This window comes from Penicillium longicatenatum (genome assembly GCF_028827895.1).
Source record: "Penicillium longicatenatum strain IBT 33135 chromosome Unknown contig_1_segment0_segment0, whole genome shotgun sequence".
NCBI lineage: Eukaryota > Fungi > Ascomycota > Eurotiomycetes > Eurotiales > Aspergillaceae > Penicillium > Penicillium longicatenatum.
In genome coordinates, this window is record NW_026643119.1 from 1923684 (window position 1) to 1937477 (window position 13794).

General features: G+C 46.3%; 5 protein-coding genes across 5 annotated transcripts; 4 read left to right on the forward strand and 1 right to left on the reverse strand.

Annotated features, from left to right (window-relative positions):
* Positions 1-619: 619 nt before the first annotated feature.
* Positions 620-1544, forward strand: N7484_001491 (histidine phosphatase family protein; the record flags this gene model as incomplete). Its single annotated transcript, XM_057111911.1, has 4 exons — positions 620-655; positions 706-1050; positions 1108-1267; positions 1330-1544. The coding sequence occupies 4 exons, from the start codon at positions 620-622 to the stop codon at positions 1542-1544; spliced, it is 756 nt and encodes a 251-aa protein (XP_056976648.1).
* A 1576-nt stretch (positions 1545-3120) lies between these two features.
* N7484_001492 (glycoside hydrolase family 18 protein) lies at positions 3121-4677 on the reverse strand (the record flags this gene model as incomplete). Its single annotated transcript, XM_057111912.1, has 4 exons — positions 3121-3168; positions 3278-4187; positions 4240-4345; positions 4512-4677. The coding sequence occupies 4 exons, from the start codon at positions 4675-4677 to the stop codon at positions 3121-3123; spliced, it is 1230 nt and encodes a 409-aa protein (XP_056976649.1).
* A 2177-nt stretch (positions 4678-6854) lies between these two features.
* Positions 6855-7847, forward strand: N7484_001493 (uncharacterized protein; the record flags this gene model as incomplete). Its single annotated transcript, XM_057111913.1, has 1 exon — positions 6855-7847. The coding sequence occupies one exon, from the start codon at positions 6855-6857 to the stop codon at positions 7845-7847; it is 993 nt and encodes a 330-aa protein (XP_056976650.1).
* Positions 7848-10238: 2391 nt separating this feature from the next.
* On the forward strand, positions 10239-11189 carry N7484_001494 (uncharacterized protein; the record flags this gene model as incomplete). The annotated part of the gene is made up of 1 exon (XM_057111914.1): positions 10239-11189. One exon carries the CDS (start codon positions 10239-10241, stop codon positions 11187-11189), a length of 951 nt encoding a protein of 316 aa, XP_056976651.1.
* Positions 11190-12009: 820 nt separating this feature from the next.
* N7484_001495 (SDR family NAD(P)-dependent oxidoreductase) lies at positions 12010-12885 on the forward strand (the record flags this gene model as incomplete). The annotated part of the gene is made up of 2 exons (XM_057111915.1): positions 12010-12121; positions 12176-12885. The coding sequence occupies 2 exons, from the start codon at positions 12010-12012 to the stop codon at positions 12883-12885; spliced, it is 822 nt and encodes a 273-aa protein (XP_056976652.1).
* Positions 12886-13794: the final 909 nt, after the last annotated feature.

Below are 13794 nucleotides of genomic sequence, written 5' to 3' on the forward strand. Positions count from 1 at the left end.
TCCTGTTTTTCCGATTAATGAAACAATATCACCGTCTCAATGCATTATGCATCGATATTAATGCAAGCCTGATGGAACCTCCCCCTGAAATTCCATTGCACAAGAAAGGCCCTTTGCTGAGATAGGGTGAGAATTGCTACCAATGAAAGGTTATATCCCCGCTTATCAACAAAATCATAGACGGGTAAATCCGGAGTCAAATAAGCCCACAATAAACCAAAATCCTTTAGCATCCAAATTTGGAACAGCCATCTGCATCATGACGCGCACGAATCTCTACCTGCCATCATGAAGCATGCCCCGTTGGTAGGTGGATAGTCAAGTACGCTAGTCCATTAGCAGAAGCCCAGACGCCGAATCAGAGTTTAAAGTGGGTCGACATGGGGGTTGCCAAGTCTGATCTAACAGGTATAACATGGGAAAAAGAAATGATCAGGCCCTGAACGCAGATTTCGATTCCTAATCCTGGTTTGTCATGGCACCTATGCTCGGAGATCAACAAACGCTAATTCTATACTTCCGCAAACATTCATTATAATTAGGGGGGCAGATTTCACTACATCTCCAGATTTTTTTCTTGAAAAGAAATTTTGAACCAAGACACACTGTACTCATTAACATGCCACCAAAGCTACATCTCGTTCGACATGCACAGGTGCGTCTCCCAAGGAGAGCTGAGTTCCCCCGCTTACTTGGTATTGCCAGGGTTACCATAACCTCAGCCCTGAACATTGGAACCTTCTTGACCCTGATCTGACCGAACAAGGAAAACAACAATGTCACGAACTAAGGCGTGAGATTATGTTCAGTGACTCTATTGACTTGGTCGTCGCCTCACCAATGCGACGGGCTATTCATACCGGACTGGAAGCCTTCAGCCAAACATTTGAAGCCAAACCCTGGATGAAACTGATTGCACTCCCGGACCTTCAAGAGATTAGTGACTTCCCATGTGATATTGGTACCGAGCGCGCCGATTTGGAAAAAGAGATGGAGAAAGCAAATCTTCCGGTGGATCTGAGCCTCGTCGAAAATGACTGGACGGACAAGGTAAGTAGTCAAATGTGATTTTATGTACAGAGACGACCTAATCTGGTTGCGATATAGACTGGTCGATATGAACCAACAAGAGAGAAAATTCGAGCCCGAGCTCGTGATGTTAGAGCTTGGCTCAAAGGTCGCCCGGAAAAGGAGATTGTCGTTGTCAGCCATGGAGGTTTCCTACATTTCCTGACCGAGGACTGGGAAGATGCATGTAAATACGATGGTATGTTCATATCAAGATTACTAACATAGACTCGGTCTGTGCCATGGACTAACATTGTATAGGAACCGGGTGGGCCAATACAGAGTGTCGAACATACGAATTTGTCGCAGACATTGGTGAGTTCAATGAGAAAGGCGACGAAGCTCCGATGCAGGAAACAAAGGAATCGCGTCATATGCGGGGCCAAACCACCCTCTCACCCACAACCAATGACCAAGAGCTGCTAAGTGGAGAGATGTTGCTGGGTTGGGCAGACCAAGGCTACCCAATCGAGTAATTTGAGACAATGGAACCCTCGAAATATACTCTCAGGCCAAATCTTAAAACCCGGATTTCCAAAAGTATATTTAGAGTTCTTCAGAAACAACAGAAGTAGGTATGAAGTTCAAGAGATACTTGTCTTCAATGTGTTGCTTTTAAATTCACCGTTGTGAATATTCACTGCATCTGGCGGGAATGATAAATCGCTAAGCGCTTACTAGAACCAGATCTTTCCTGGTGAAAGGTTCGATATCATCGATTGGGAAGCCTCCTCTGTTCTAACCCCAGTTCAAGGCCGCGGATTTAGTATCCGAGCCGGACGCTGTTCTTTGGAAAAGGTCAAGCAGGGGTTAGAGAATGGAGACGAGTTGCGCCTAGGATTCTCAGGATCACTCACGACCAATCTAGAGATCTGCAACGTTGATTTTTGCAGGGCCTTGAGCCCTTACGGCTTTCATGCTCCTCACGCTCCGGGAACCAAGGGAAGTGATTAGTGTTACGAATGTCTTGAGACCTGTCTCCACACTCGACACATACTTGTCACAATAGCCAAGCTTTATTTCACCTAGTGCTGAAAGAATCCTCAAATGTCACTGAGGATCTTTCAATGTCCACTAATTTTTCAGCCGATTTCCTAGGTCAGAATTCAGATAAAGAAACTTGTGACATGAGTTTAGCCAGAACCGGCCGGAGCGCAGTCTCAGAAGGACTTCAAAAGCAAGTCTTGTAGTGGGATTGGCTGATAGCCAGCTCTGGGAACAACACTTTGTATTTAGGCCTTGATTAAAATATTGAAGGATTGAAACATTCGATGTAATTTCTTTGCAAGAGGCGCAAGGTGTTACGAGGTTAGAAGGCCAATTGAGTTATGTTTGGTAAAGATTGGTGAGTATAGTACCGAATGAGGGAAAAAGCAACCAATAAGGTGCTGTGGTTTAATGGCAGAATGCCGCATTGTGGTTTCTTTGGTGTCCTGGACCCATAATTCCCAACCTGCGTCGATCCCGGTTCGATTCCGGGCAGCGCCATTCATTTTTTGCCAATTCTTTTTAAACCGGCTTATTGTCTCTCTAACGTTTGTGGAATTGTTCTGCATGAGGTCTTCCTATTCATAATTATCCATCTCTCATCCGGGTAAACAGCCTTTCGACTAGTGGCCGCATATAAGCCACGCGCCTGGACCACATGAAAATACTGTCCGAGATCTATGACCAGCTCTTCCACAATAGATAAGTCATCCAACGGCAATATTTAGGCTAATTTGAAAGTTACGAATTGGAGAAGGTGATCCTGCCTGGATAACACGGTAAGCCCAAATTGGGAGACATGAATCGAGATACATAGTCCACAAAGAGTCTATCAATGTCAAAACAAGCTTTGTGATATGATACATGTAAGTGCATAGTGACAAAACCTAGTCAGCAAATGCTCCGCTTAGTTGCAAGTGGTATCGGGATGATCTCCCTTGAAGTCGCAGTAGATTGAAGACCCATCCTGCACACAAACAAGACCCGAGGGACATTTTTGAATAGCCCACTCCCCATTATCGCAAATCCCATAGCTATTACCATTGCAGGCATAAGTACCGGAAGTTACGCAAGTTCCTCCAGAGACGGGGCAGACTTCGGAACTTTCATCCACTGTCAATGAAGCAGTGGTAGTGGTAGTGGGCGCAGCAGTGGCAGAAGTCAAACTGGTAGTCGAAATGGTCGAGGTAGCCTTGGCATCCGTCGTGATCATATGAACTACCGTTTTTGTGGTTTTAATAGTGACGGTAGTACCAGTCTTCCGTAAGGTTGATAACGTAGTGGGGACGGCGGTAGTGGTCACCTTGACAATATCAGTAGTGCTGATGGAGCTTGAGGCGGTGGAAGAAGTAGTCATCGTCGCTGGGGAAAGGGTGGTAGCCTCAACAGCGGTGCTGGTAGTAGCAGTGATCTTGCTGTTGGAAGTGGTGCCAGCAGACGAGGTTCCCAAGCTAGATGCAATGCTAGAGAGGAAATCGTCATTGGCATAAATCTGACTAGCGTCCCACATCATAATACCACCAAAGCTTGTGTATCCTTCCTCAACAATGAAATCAACGATTGAAGCGATGGTTGATGCCGACTCATATCCAGTTCCAGCCGCAGTGCTGCCACCGGGGATACCGAGGAAGACCTTTACATCGGGGTTGAGAGAGATAGTAGTGGCCCAGGTATTCCAACTGTCGAAGTTGAAATCGGCCTGCGTGGTGGAGCCGGCGGTGAAGTAGTTGACGCCACAGTAGTTGTTGTAGAACTGAACCCAAATGGCATCGAAGTAGACAGCGCCGTCAAGCATTGGGTTGTCGGCGGCATCTGGGTAGGGACATTGAGGTGCGGCGGTCAGGTAGTATGTCTTAGAGGTGTCTTCAGCGAACAAGTTACGCAGCTCGTTGGCGAAAGCAGGCATGTTTTCAACAGTAGACTCAAAGTCGAAATCGAATCCATCGACCACTGAGTCGCCGAAGGGACGATTGATCGAGGTGTTGGTGGAAACTGGTCCAAAGGTTTCCCAGATCATCTTAGCGCCAGCGATAGCGGCTGCCTCGCTAGTAAATCCTCCCTCGCTATAAGTAGCGCCACCAATTGAAAGGAGAATAGTCTTTCCAAGGCCCTGGCAAGTGACTATATCTTCCCTGTTCCTGAATTAGGCCCGTGAGACATTGGTGCATAGTATTTAGTACTCACGCGATTGCAGGGCAATTAAGAAGAGAGGTACCGTCAAAAGTAGTACAGGAATCACCTGAGTTAGCGAAGTTGATTTCGGGGGCATCGCCCTCACCGTTAATAACATCTAAAAAGGCAAGTTGGATCACCTAGATAAGCTGAGCGTTAGTATATACTACCTTAATAATTACAAGTAATGAGTTTTCATACATCGATATCCGAGCTTATGTGCCAGAATCAGTCAGTTATGATGGATACAATAGTAGAAACTAGAAGTACATCCATACTCTCACAGTAATAAGCAAGATCTTGTTGAGCAAGGTCTCCAGATGCTTGACCATAAGAGTTTTGACCCCAATAAACAGCAACGTTGGAAGAGCTTGTCACGTCGAGTGCAGCATGAACGCCTTGGAAGGCAAAAAGGGCCACCAGGGCCGCAGCAGTATTCGCAGAATACATGATGAAATTTTAAAGGAGAGATGTTTATTTCGTCAAGAAATAATGAGAAAGCCGGCAAGCCGGAATCAGAAAAAAACGAAGGTAAGAGAATGACAGACGGAGAACCGAATGAATGAATGAGGGTTAAAGAGAGAACGAGGCAGTAGGAAGAGAGCTCTACCATTATTTTATATACTGATATAGATGGAGTACAAAATAAGATTGGAAGCCCCTTGTCAATATTTTACAAGCATCACGGATCTGCCTAGTGCGCGCCAATTGTTCAGTTTCCCTGTGATCTCCCTCAACTTGAGTCTGCCATTGGGAAAAACAATACCCATCACACATTTACAAGAATTTAATTGGCGCAATATATGAACGGGATTCCAATCGATCTTTTCAGCTGGACCCTGTTGGGTCAGGGTCCACTCTATAGCTCCTCATGGGGCTCTGACCATTCTAACCGAGATTGACGACGATGCGGAGTTCAGTAATCGAGACCACTTAGGCGCCTCAAAACGCCATAGTGTGTTTCATCAGCTAGATTGGGGAAGGCAAAGGCAGGTTTTTTGTTTTCTAGAAGACAAGTGTAATTTCCACCAAATCTACAGATTGAAACGAACTACCGAAGCGGCTTCTCTGGAGCCGAACTTCGAAAAAACTCTTTTTTTTTTTTTTTTTTTTTTTGGCTTTAACCTCGGGGTTTACGCCCTCGAATACGCACGCATTGCAATATGTTTATTACCAAGTGAATGGAATCGAGGCACTCCATATAACGCTCCTTTCCAGCTCTGTGCCTTTGATCGTTAAAAATTTCTCGGTCGCAATCATTGTTCGGTTGTTTGATCCCGCTAGTTCGTTTGACATGTATAAAGTGGAGATTAACATATTCAAAGCCACGATAATTGGCTCGCTTGCCAGTCCGGTATCCATGTAATTTGCCAGAGCTTTCCGATTTATTACGAACTATGTAGGGTTCTTTTTTTATCAGAATGTTGTACGTGCCATTTCCTGTAGTAGGTAAAGGATTCTGACTCGAATAATGAAGTCAAAGGTCAACCCTTTGTCTGACTTACTCCTTGACCAGCATCTTCAACTCACCAAAGAAAGATGTTGTTCTCTGTAAGATCCAGACCCCTCTGCTTCAATAATTCTTTTAGTGTCTCTTTGACTTGAATTGCTATCCGCTGGCTGTACTCAGGTATCCCCGGCTCTGGACCTCTCTTAGTTTTCTCAATATCTGCTTTCAGCCAAGGAACCGTGACGGCCCCGGGAAACTAAGAGCTGTCTCTTGAAGCTTTGCCAAATCATCATCGCTGTAGCCGCCACCTAAAATGATAGCCTTGGGGGGCTGAAAGTAGTTCTTTGAGCCAATGTTACTTTCTTCATCCGCTGGTGCAGAGCCCAGAAAGGATGATGAGGAGATTGCGTAGACCACCCTCAAGGCTCATGACGAAATGTACCACTGTTAATTAAGTACAGTAGTATAAGTTAACACGGCCAGACATGGCGCGGGTGGTGAGCGCTGTTGGTCGTTCCTAGGAACCATTGGCCCTTATGTGTTCGGAATGCCTTGTGCCAAGCGGGTCCGTAACAAAGGTCCTGACAGTCTGCCACATCCGATCGGTAGTGGAAACATTGTTTTATGCAACGGTTACCACATAGTTACATTTCTGCCTTAACAAGTGTAATCTATGATTCATTTCCCTTCCTCTACATTACTAAACAAGGTTATACTGCTCTTATAACTGTCCTGTAGAGTTATTCTCGCATTAATATACACATAAGTTTGGAATAATACTGCGAAGTTCTCTCGACTCTTTATGAATAACTTTGTATAAGTTTTATATCATGTATCTTAGTGTTTCATTTCGCATTCAAATCTTCTCTGAATGTTTAGGTCGAGAACACCATTGGAAATGCTGCGGACCGGATCAAAGGCGGAGGCAGCAAGGGTGAAAATCGGGCCGTTGACGTGTTCTATGAGACAAAAGTCCTAGAGGAAGTCGACTGCTACTGTTACTTTCTATATCCTAAGACATGTTCAGATAAAGGGGCATGCCCCCTTGACTAGGTCTTGTTTACTGTTAGGCAAGTCTTCGTTATTCAGCTTTGCCCATCTGCCCTTTCGACTACAGTTGAACCCAAAGCGACTTTCTTTTGGGGTTTCATCAATTCTCTATTGATATTCAATCAGGATGCCGATACATTTCTACCCTCCACCACGCAAGAAATTCTTTGACTCGGCGCACTGTCCACCAGAATGCGTAATTCCGACATGCGACACTCAAGCGTATCAGCTCCATCCAAGGTTTCGCTGGATCTACAACAAGCTTACAGTCGCTGAGTTACAAGGAATCAAATGTGGGCCTCATGCGACGGAGCCAGATGCTGATCTCTATCCAATTTTCAGCAAACCCTTGTTGAGCCTCTGGGGAATGGGGACAGGCGCACGGATTATCAAAACACGGGAGGAATACTGGGGGTCCATTGAGCCAGGGCACATGTGGTGTACTTTGTTGACAGGGACCCACTATAGCACGGATATTGCCGTTGTCGCTGGCAAGCCAGGTTGGTTTAGTCACACGATAGGTGTTCCGGGTACAATGCAAACATTCGATTACTGGGAGGTCAATGCCACAGATAAGGATAATGTGCAGCGGAATCTCGTTGCATTTATCGAGGCCCACCTGGGTGAATATACTGGGATGTTGAATGTGGAATCAATTGGAGGGAAGATCATCGAGATCCATTTGCGTTTCACCTCCCAATGGCCTGATCTGTATGGATGCTGGTTCTTCTCTTCTTTGGCAAACCTCTACTGTGGCAAGGGTTGGACCGGGCCTCAGACAAGTGGAGAAACTGCTTACAGTGTCCCTCTATTTGATGATGAGAAATACGCATACCTTTCGCCCTCCATACAGCGATGTACTCTCCAGGAAATGAAAAAGGTCTTCCATCTCAGCAGTCTAGTGGTGGATTATGATCCGACGGTCCCATTGGAGTCATGGCCCAAGCCGAAGGGCGGTTTCAGGGTATTGACTATCAATGGTCCTGACCTTGACAGATGCAAATTAGTAAGACGAATGTGCCAGACCTATTTGCATGATCTGTATAACAAACAGATCACTATGGACTTCAATTCTTGGATTAAGGAGAAGCTTAGTTACTGCATCAGTAACTTCTCCTAGTCTTCTACGGCTGTGGCTTGAAACTACACAATTAACTAGGCTTGTGGCTAGGAACTAGTCGATCGGGGTATTTGAAATCTGTTGGATCTTACAATACCATAAGGAAATAATGATATTTTACTACTGCACATGGATTTAGTTCTTCGCGTTTAATCACACATTGTTACTTGGAACCTACAGTTCTAGCTTCACACTTGTTTCGTACATAAGACAACCACCCTACTAGGAGAGGTATCCTTAGTCTCTCGTCCCTTGACGCAGATCCTAAGTATAGTTTGACTAGGCGCACTACCCGGCATAGCCCAACAAGAGACTACTCTATAGGCTTGAGTCCGTGTAAGGCCTACAGGCAACGGTACAGCTGCGACTGAGACTTGCGGATGAGCCTCGACGTACGTATAAAGGACCATACGAGCGATACTCACTGTGACCAGTTAGCACCGCGTAACTGTAAGGCGGCAGGTGTTACGCGGTGCTAAGTCTCAGTCGCAGCTGTACCGTTGCCTGTAGGCCTTACACGGACTCGGGTCTATAGATTAGACTCTTCTTAGTCTGCGCCAGGTAGTAGCGCCTAGTCAAACTATACTTAGGATCTGCGTCAAGGGACGAGAGACTAAGGATACCTCTCCTAGTAGGGTGGTTGTCTTATGTACGAAACAAGTGTGAAGCTAGAACTGTAGGTTCCAAGTAACAATGTGTAATTAAACGCGAAGAACTAAATACATCTATGGTAATGACCGTCCTTATATATCTAATCCTATCGCATCGTCGATGAGTCCGGGACTCATCGCTGATCTGTTCCGGCCTCATCGGGTGATGAGTCGTTACGTGATCCTTTCCCGGGATCCTTGCCTTCCTAGGATCCTGAGCTCCTCAGGATCCTTCGTTTCGTAGGATACCTATGGTTGTTAGTAACCATGGTCCATCATAGGGTGTTATTGATCCTAGGATATTCTATATCCTAGGGATCTCCCTTTGGTTTCCCAAACCGTGGCTTATCGTAGGGCATCCTTGATCGTAGGGCGGAACCCGTCGTAGGATTTTCCCATCGGCGATAACCATAGTGCGTCGCAGGATACTCCCTATCCTGCGATTTTATTCATCGTGCGATCAGCCTTTTCCCAGGATGGCACCGAACCGTGGTCTTTCCGTAGTGACCCCCCGTTATTGTGTATTGTGCATCCTGATGTGGAGAGGCCATGGTTCTCCGAACCATGCCTTGCACGTGACCCGCACGTCGTCCCGTTCATCCAGGATGATTAGGTATAAGTGCCCCGCGGGTGGTGCGGCCCCCTGTAGGTCCGTAACAGCAGGTACAGTAGTTTCCCCCGCCTCCGCATATATCTACGGAACCCATTCTGAATGATGAAATGACGCATTATCCATGACAACTACTAATTTAGGTTCGGGCCATCATTTATAGTGCTTAAGTAGCTGAGCTAAAACGCCCTTAAATATAATGGCATCGGTTAAACCTCGGAAAACACGCGAGAGGACGATTCTATCCTAAGGGTACGCGGGTAGTATTTTATATCGCTAGTCGCGATGGTTATAGGGGACCACGCCAAGTGGTGACCAGCCTATACGCCTGAACCTAGCCCTCTTGCCGGGTCATCTTTTTAGACCATCCTTTGGCGATATGGGCTCTCCTGTGCTACGTGTTATGATCATAGTGCGGAACTCATTCCAGAGGAAGATAGCTATCTCATCATGGTACAGGCCCTGTTTCTCCGATTGGTCGCAGAGCGAGTCGATTATTAGCGGTGTTACGGTTGATTTCTGACCTATGCGAGTTAGGGGTGCGTGGACGCTGCCGAACCGCCGCAAGTTTCTGCGAATATTGATGATCGTGACTGCATTTCCTACACGTTTAAACGAAGTGGCGACCAAAGTAATGAGCTGATGACGAAGGTTCCGGCGAAACTTCTATAACCCCGCATTCATATCTGCCAGCACCTCAACTAGATTTCTAAGCCGAGAGCTGCGCGCAAGAGGCCGTGGGATTCATAATTTCCAGAAAATCACCGCCTGAATGCTTTTCGGCAATATACTTACCTAATTTGGTTCAGACCATTGTTATAAGCAAGATGAGATGTCGTTATTGGGTAGCACCAGGCTTATTGTTAAATTCCGTTTATGGGTCCATTTCTATTAGACTATATCCAATAAACAAAACGAGTGGTTGTCAGCTTTACTCAGCAATATGACAAAAGCTTCCTACGTCGCTAGTGAACTCGGAGATGTAGAAGCCGAATACCGAGTATTGCCTCCGAAAGCCCGAACTGCCGCTGGGAAAATTACGTACAAGAAGGCTGCAAATATGCCCCCTCCATAAATTGAAATTCCGTATGCCTTCTAAATGACAATATTATACTCTAGCAAACTTTCATAATGGCTTCTTCTCTCACTACTATTATCTTCGGCCCTACAGGCCAAGTCGGCTCTGCGACTGCTCGAGCTGTGCAAAGTCTCGGTGCAAAGGTGGTCCTTGCTTTGCGTGATCCCAATAAGCCTATTCCAGACCTCACCTCAGAACAGGAAAAGGCCGGAGGATATCGAAGGGTTCAAGCAGATCTTACTAAGCCTGAGACCATCGAGGCTGCTGTGCGCGCCACCGAAGCCAAGCGCGCATTCATATATCTCGCCTATGGTTCTCCCGACTATATGAGACAGACTATTGAGTCGCTAAAGGCCTCCGGTATCGAGTTTGTTGTTTTCTTGAGTAGTATCTCAGTGCAAGGAGACATCAGGAAGGTTTCAACGGCAGAGTACATACCATATGCACATGCACAGGTCGAGGTCAATCTTGACGAAGTCTTTGGAAGCGATTGCTATGCAGCCATTCGACCTGGTTTCTTTGACTCCAATGCACTGTGGTGGCGAGGTATGATTCAGGAGGGGGATGTGAAGATGGCATACCCAGATGCCGAGCTCGACTGGATCTCACCCGACGACATCGGTAAAGTGGCGGGAACGGTCCTGGTGAAAGGGATTCTGGCAACTGAAGGCGCCAAAGAGCGCACCATCATTCCTCTTTGTGGACCGAAGCTAGTGTCTCAAAGAGATGCTGTGAAGATCTTTGGCGACGCGATTGGAAAAAATATCACGGTCACTGAGGTGGACGAAAAGCAAGGTCTTGAAGTCATGTTGGAAAATGGTGTACCAGAATTTGCTGCCGGGCCAATAATCGAGTCGCTTAGACCAAAGGCAAATGGCAAGGATGTCTTTGATCCCTTCCACGGCGAAGGACACACAAAGGCGGTCGAAAATCTTCACAAGTATGCCTGGGCTGTCTCAAGCCTGGAAGAATGGGCCAAGGCAAACAGACATATCTTTTTATGAGTCTTTGCTGTTTTATATGAAGTAGCAAAGACCAAGCAAACTGGGTGGGTCATCAGTGAATATTGAGCTGAAATCTGATGGTCAATGAAATAGCTATTAAATAAATGATTTTGTGGCTTTGGGTTCTGTCATTCTGTGACCCGTACGTAAAGGTGAGGCTAGTGATATTGAATAGGAAAGTGTTTCTCAAGAGGTTGCCTTTAAATTCAACCCCTGAGGAAAGCCTCGCAGGCTTCAGATGGCCTAAGACGAACTCGATATTCTCATACGCCTGCCGCCACACCTTGACCAAATACCATTTGATCGCATTGTTTTTGAGGATATGGAGTCTCGGGTCTCTAGAATTTACAACGGAATAGTCATCAGGTAGAACTCCTATCAATTTGAAGGTGCCAATCCCCTTTCAATTTGAGTTATTACAGCAGCTTACCCGACTCGTGGATTTCCTCGCCCGAGAGCTAGAAAGAAAACAAAATGATTCCTAAGTGCAACCTTCGGATTTAGCGTATCTGGTTATGGGTTAAGTAGGTCATCATGCAGCTTACTTGGGAGGTCTTGTGTCATCACGGTATTAGTGTCGGTGTTTATCTCCTATCACCGAACCTCAATTATTTGACGTCATTAAGAAAATAATAAGACAAACAAATAGACCAATCGGGTTTTTGGTTTCAGAATGCTTGGGCCCCGATCGCAATCCTCTTGAAATTCCCAATTACATACATTACCTTTTCATTCTCACAAGAAAAGCTGAAAGGAACAGTGAATCCCAGCAAAAATTACTTCTCCTCGCAATCAAGCATAATTTTTAACTTTCAACACGATGGGAGACCTCACAAGTCAATTCGCCCTTCCTCTCCAAGGCAAGTTAGCGATTGTAACGGGATCATCACGTGGTATTGGTGCCGGCATCGCATGGGAGCTTGCACGTCGCGGTGCGAATGTAAGGAACCATTTGCTATAATGCACAGTCATTCTATATTTGATAGTTTTGGGCGAGAATTTGAAGGCTAAAGAGAACCAGGTGTGCATCACCTATGTCTCAAACAGTAGTAAACTTCCCGTCGAGGATCTTAGGGTTAAGATCGGCCAACTCCCCCACAAACCAACCACATGGGCCTGCCAGGCCGACCTGTCAACGACCACGGGCGCTCAGGAGGTCATCTCGCAGCTCAAGACTCACTTTGGCAGCCATGAACTCCAAATTCACATTCTGGTGAACAATGCCGCCACCGAGACAGTGGGCGATATGCAGAGCTTAACGCTCGAGGATTACGATAAGGTTTTCAATCTCAACGTGCGTGGTCTCATGCTCATGACACAGGCCGTGGTTCCGTACTTAGTACCCAAGGGCCGTATTATCAACTTAAGCTCCGTAGGAGCGCGATCCGGCTTCAAAAACGTCAGCCTTTACAGCGCTTCCAAGGCCGCCGTCGAAGGTTTCACGCGCAGCTGGGCTAGCGAGCTGGGTAGGAATGGCACGACGGTCAATGCTGTGGCGCCAGGACCTGTGCCTAGCGATATGCTGGACAACATCCCTAAGGAAATTGTCGATATGCAGAAGACGACGACGCCTATTGAGCAGCGACTTGGCACAACGGAGGAGATTACAAGCATTGTTGGGTGGTTGGCAGGGCCCGATGCCTCATGGGTGTCGGGACAAGTCATCTGTGCAAGTGGTGGTTGGTCAATGTATTAGGTTGTATAGGCATCATTAAGTGTTGTTCTTATCTTGTCTTAGGCCGTTTAAAGTCACATCCTAGAAATCACATTCTAGAGATAAAATTTAATTTTCAGCCATAGGGAAGTATGCAGATGAAGTTTTAGACTGATATAATATAAATTACTACTGTAAAGAAGGTACAGCAATCTTCACTGCCACTGACATATCACAGTCGCACAACATTAAACGCTTCTCCGCGAGGGCTATTCATAATTCCCTGAAAAAGGAATCAGTGACCCCACTGAGATCGATGGGTCAGATCACGAGGAGACATACTGAGCGAAGAAGAATTCACCTATTCTACCTCCATTTTGCTCCGAAAGTGAGTTTACAGGCTATGGTCGTTTACAGAGAAGTTTGGATACAAGGCTTACAGGCGTCAGTAGATGATTTTTCCACCGAACGACAACGCCCAAGCGATGCTGACGACCACTACAGAAAACACCTCGAGCCACTATGAGGCACGCTTTCTGGGTGTGGTCAATGGCCACCGCGGCTTTGGGCTCAGTTGCTCAAGACTTGTAGTTCCATACTACGCAGGAGCCTAATCCAAGTGGTACTGAAATCCGGAATTTCATTGTGATACTAATCAGGTATGTGGCAAGGATCCCGTTGCTGGTCATCCGCTTTTGGAGACGTGGGACCCAACTGGGCCCCATTGTCGAAGTCTAATCGTAGCCATATGTTTACCCCTAGAAAGGCGCCGGCAACTGGCCCACTCCAGTGCGATGATTATCAAAACGCCTACTCGCATATAGATAATTTGAAATCTGTGGTTCGTTATCTGGGATTCCGTAGAGGATTCCCGAGCCACGTTACTCAGTATTATTATTCTCATTGTCCATAGTTGCAAATGTAGCTAAAGCGTAGCTGCGTGGGTAAATT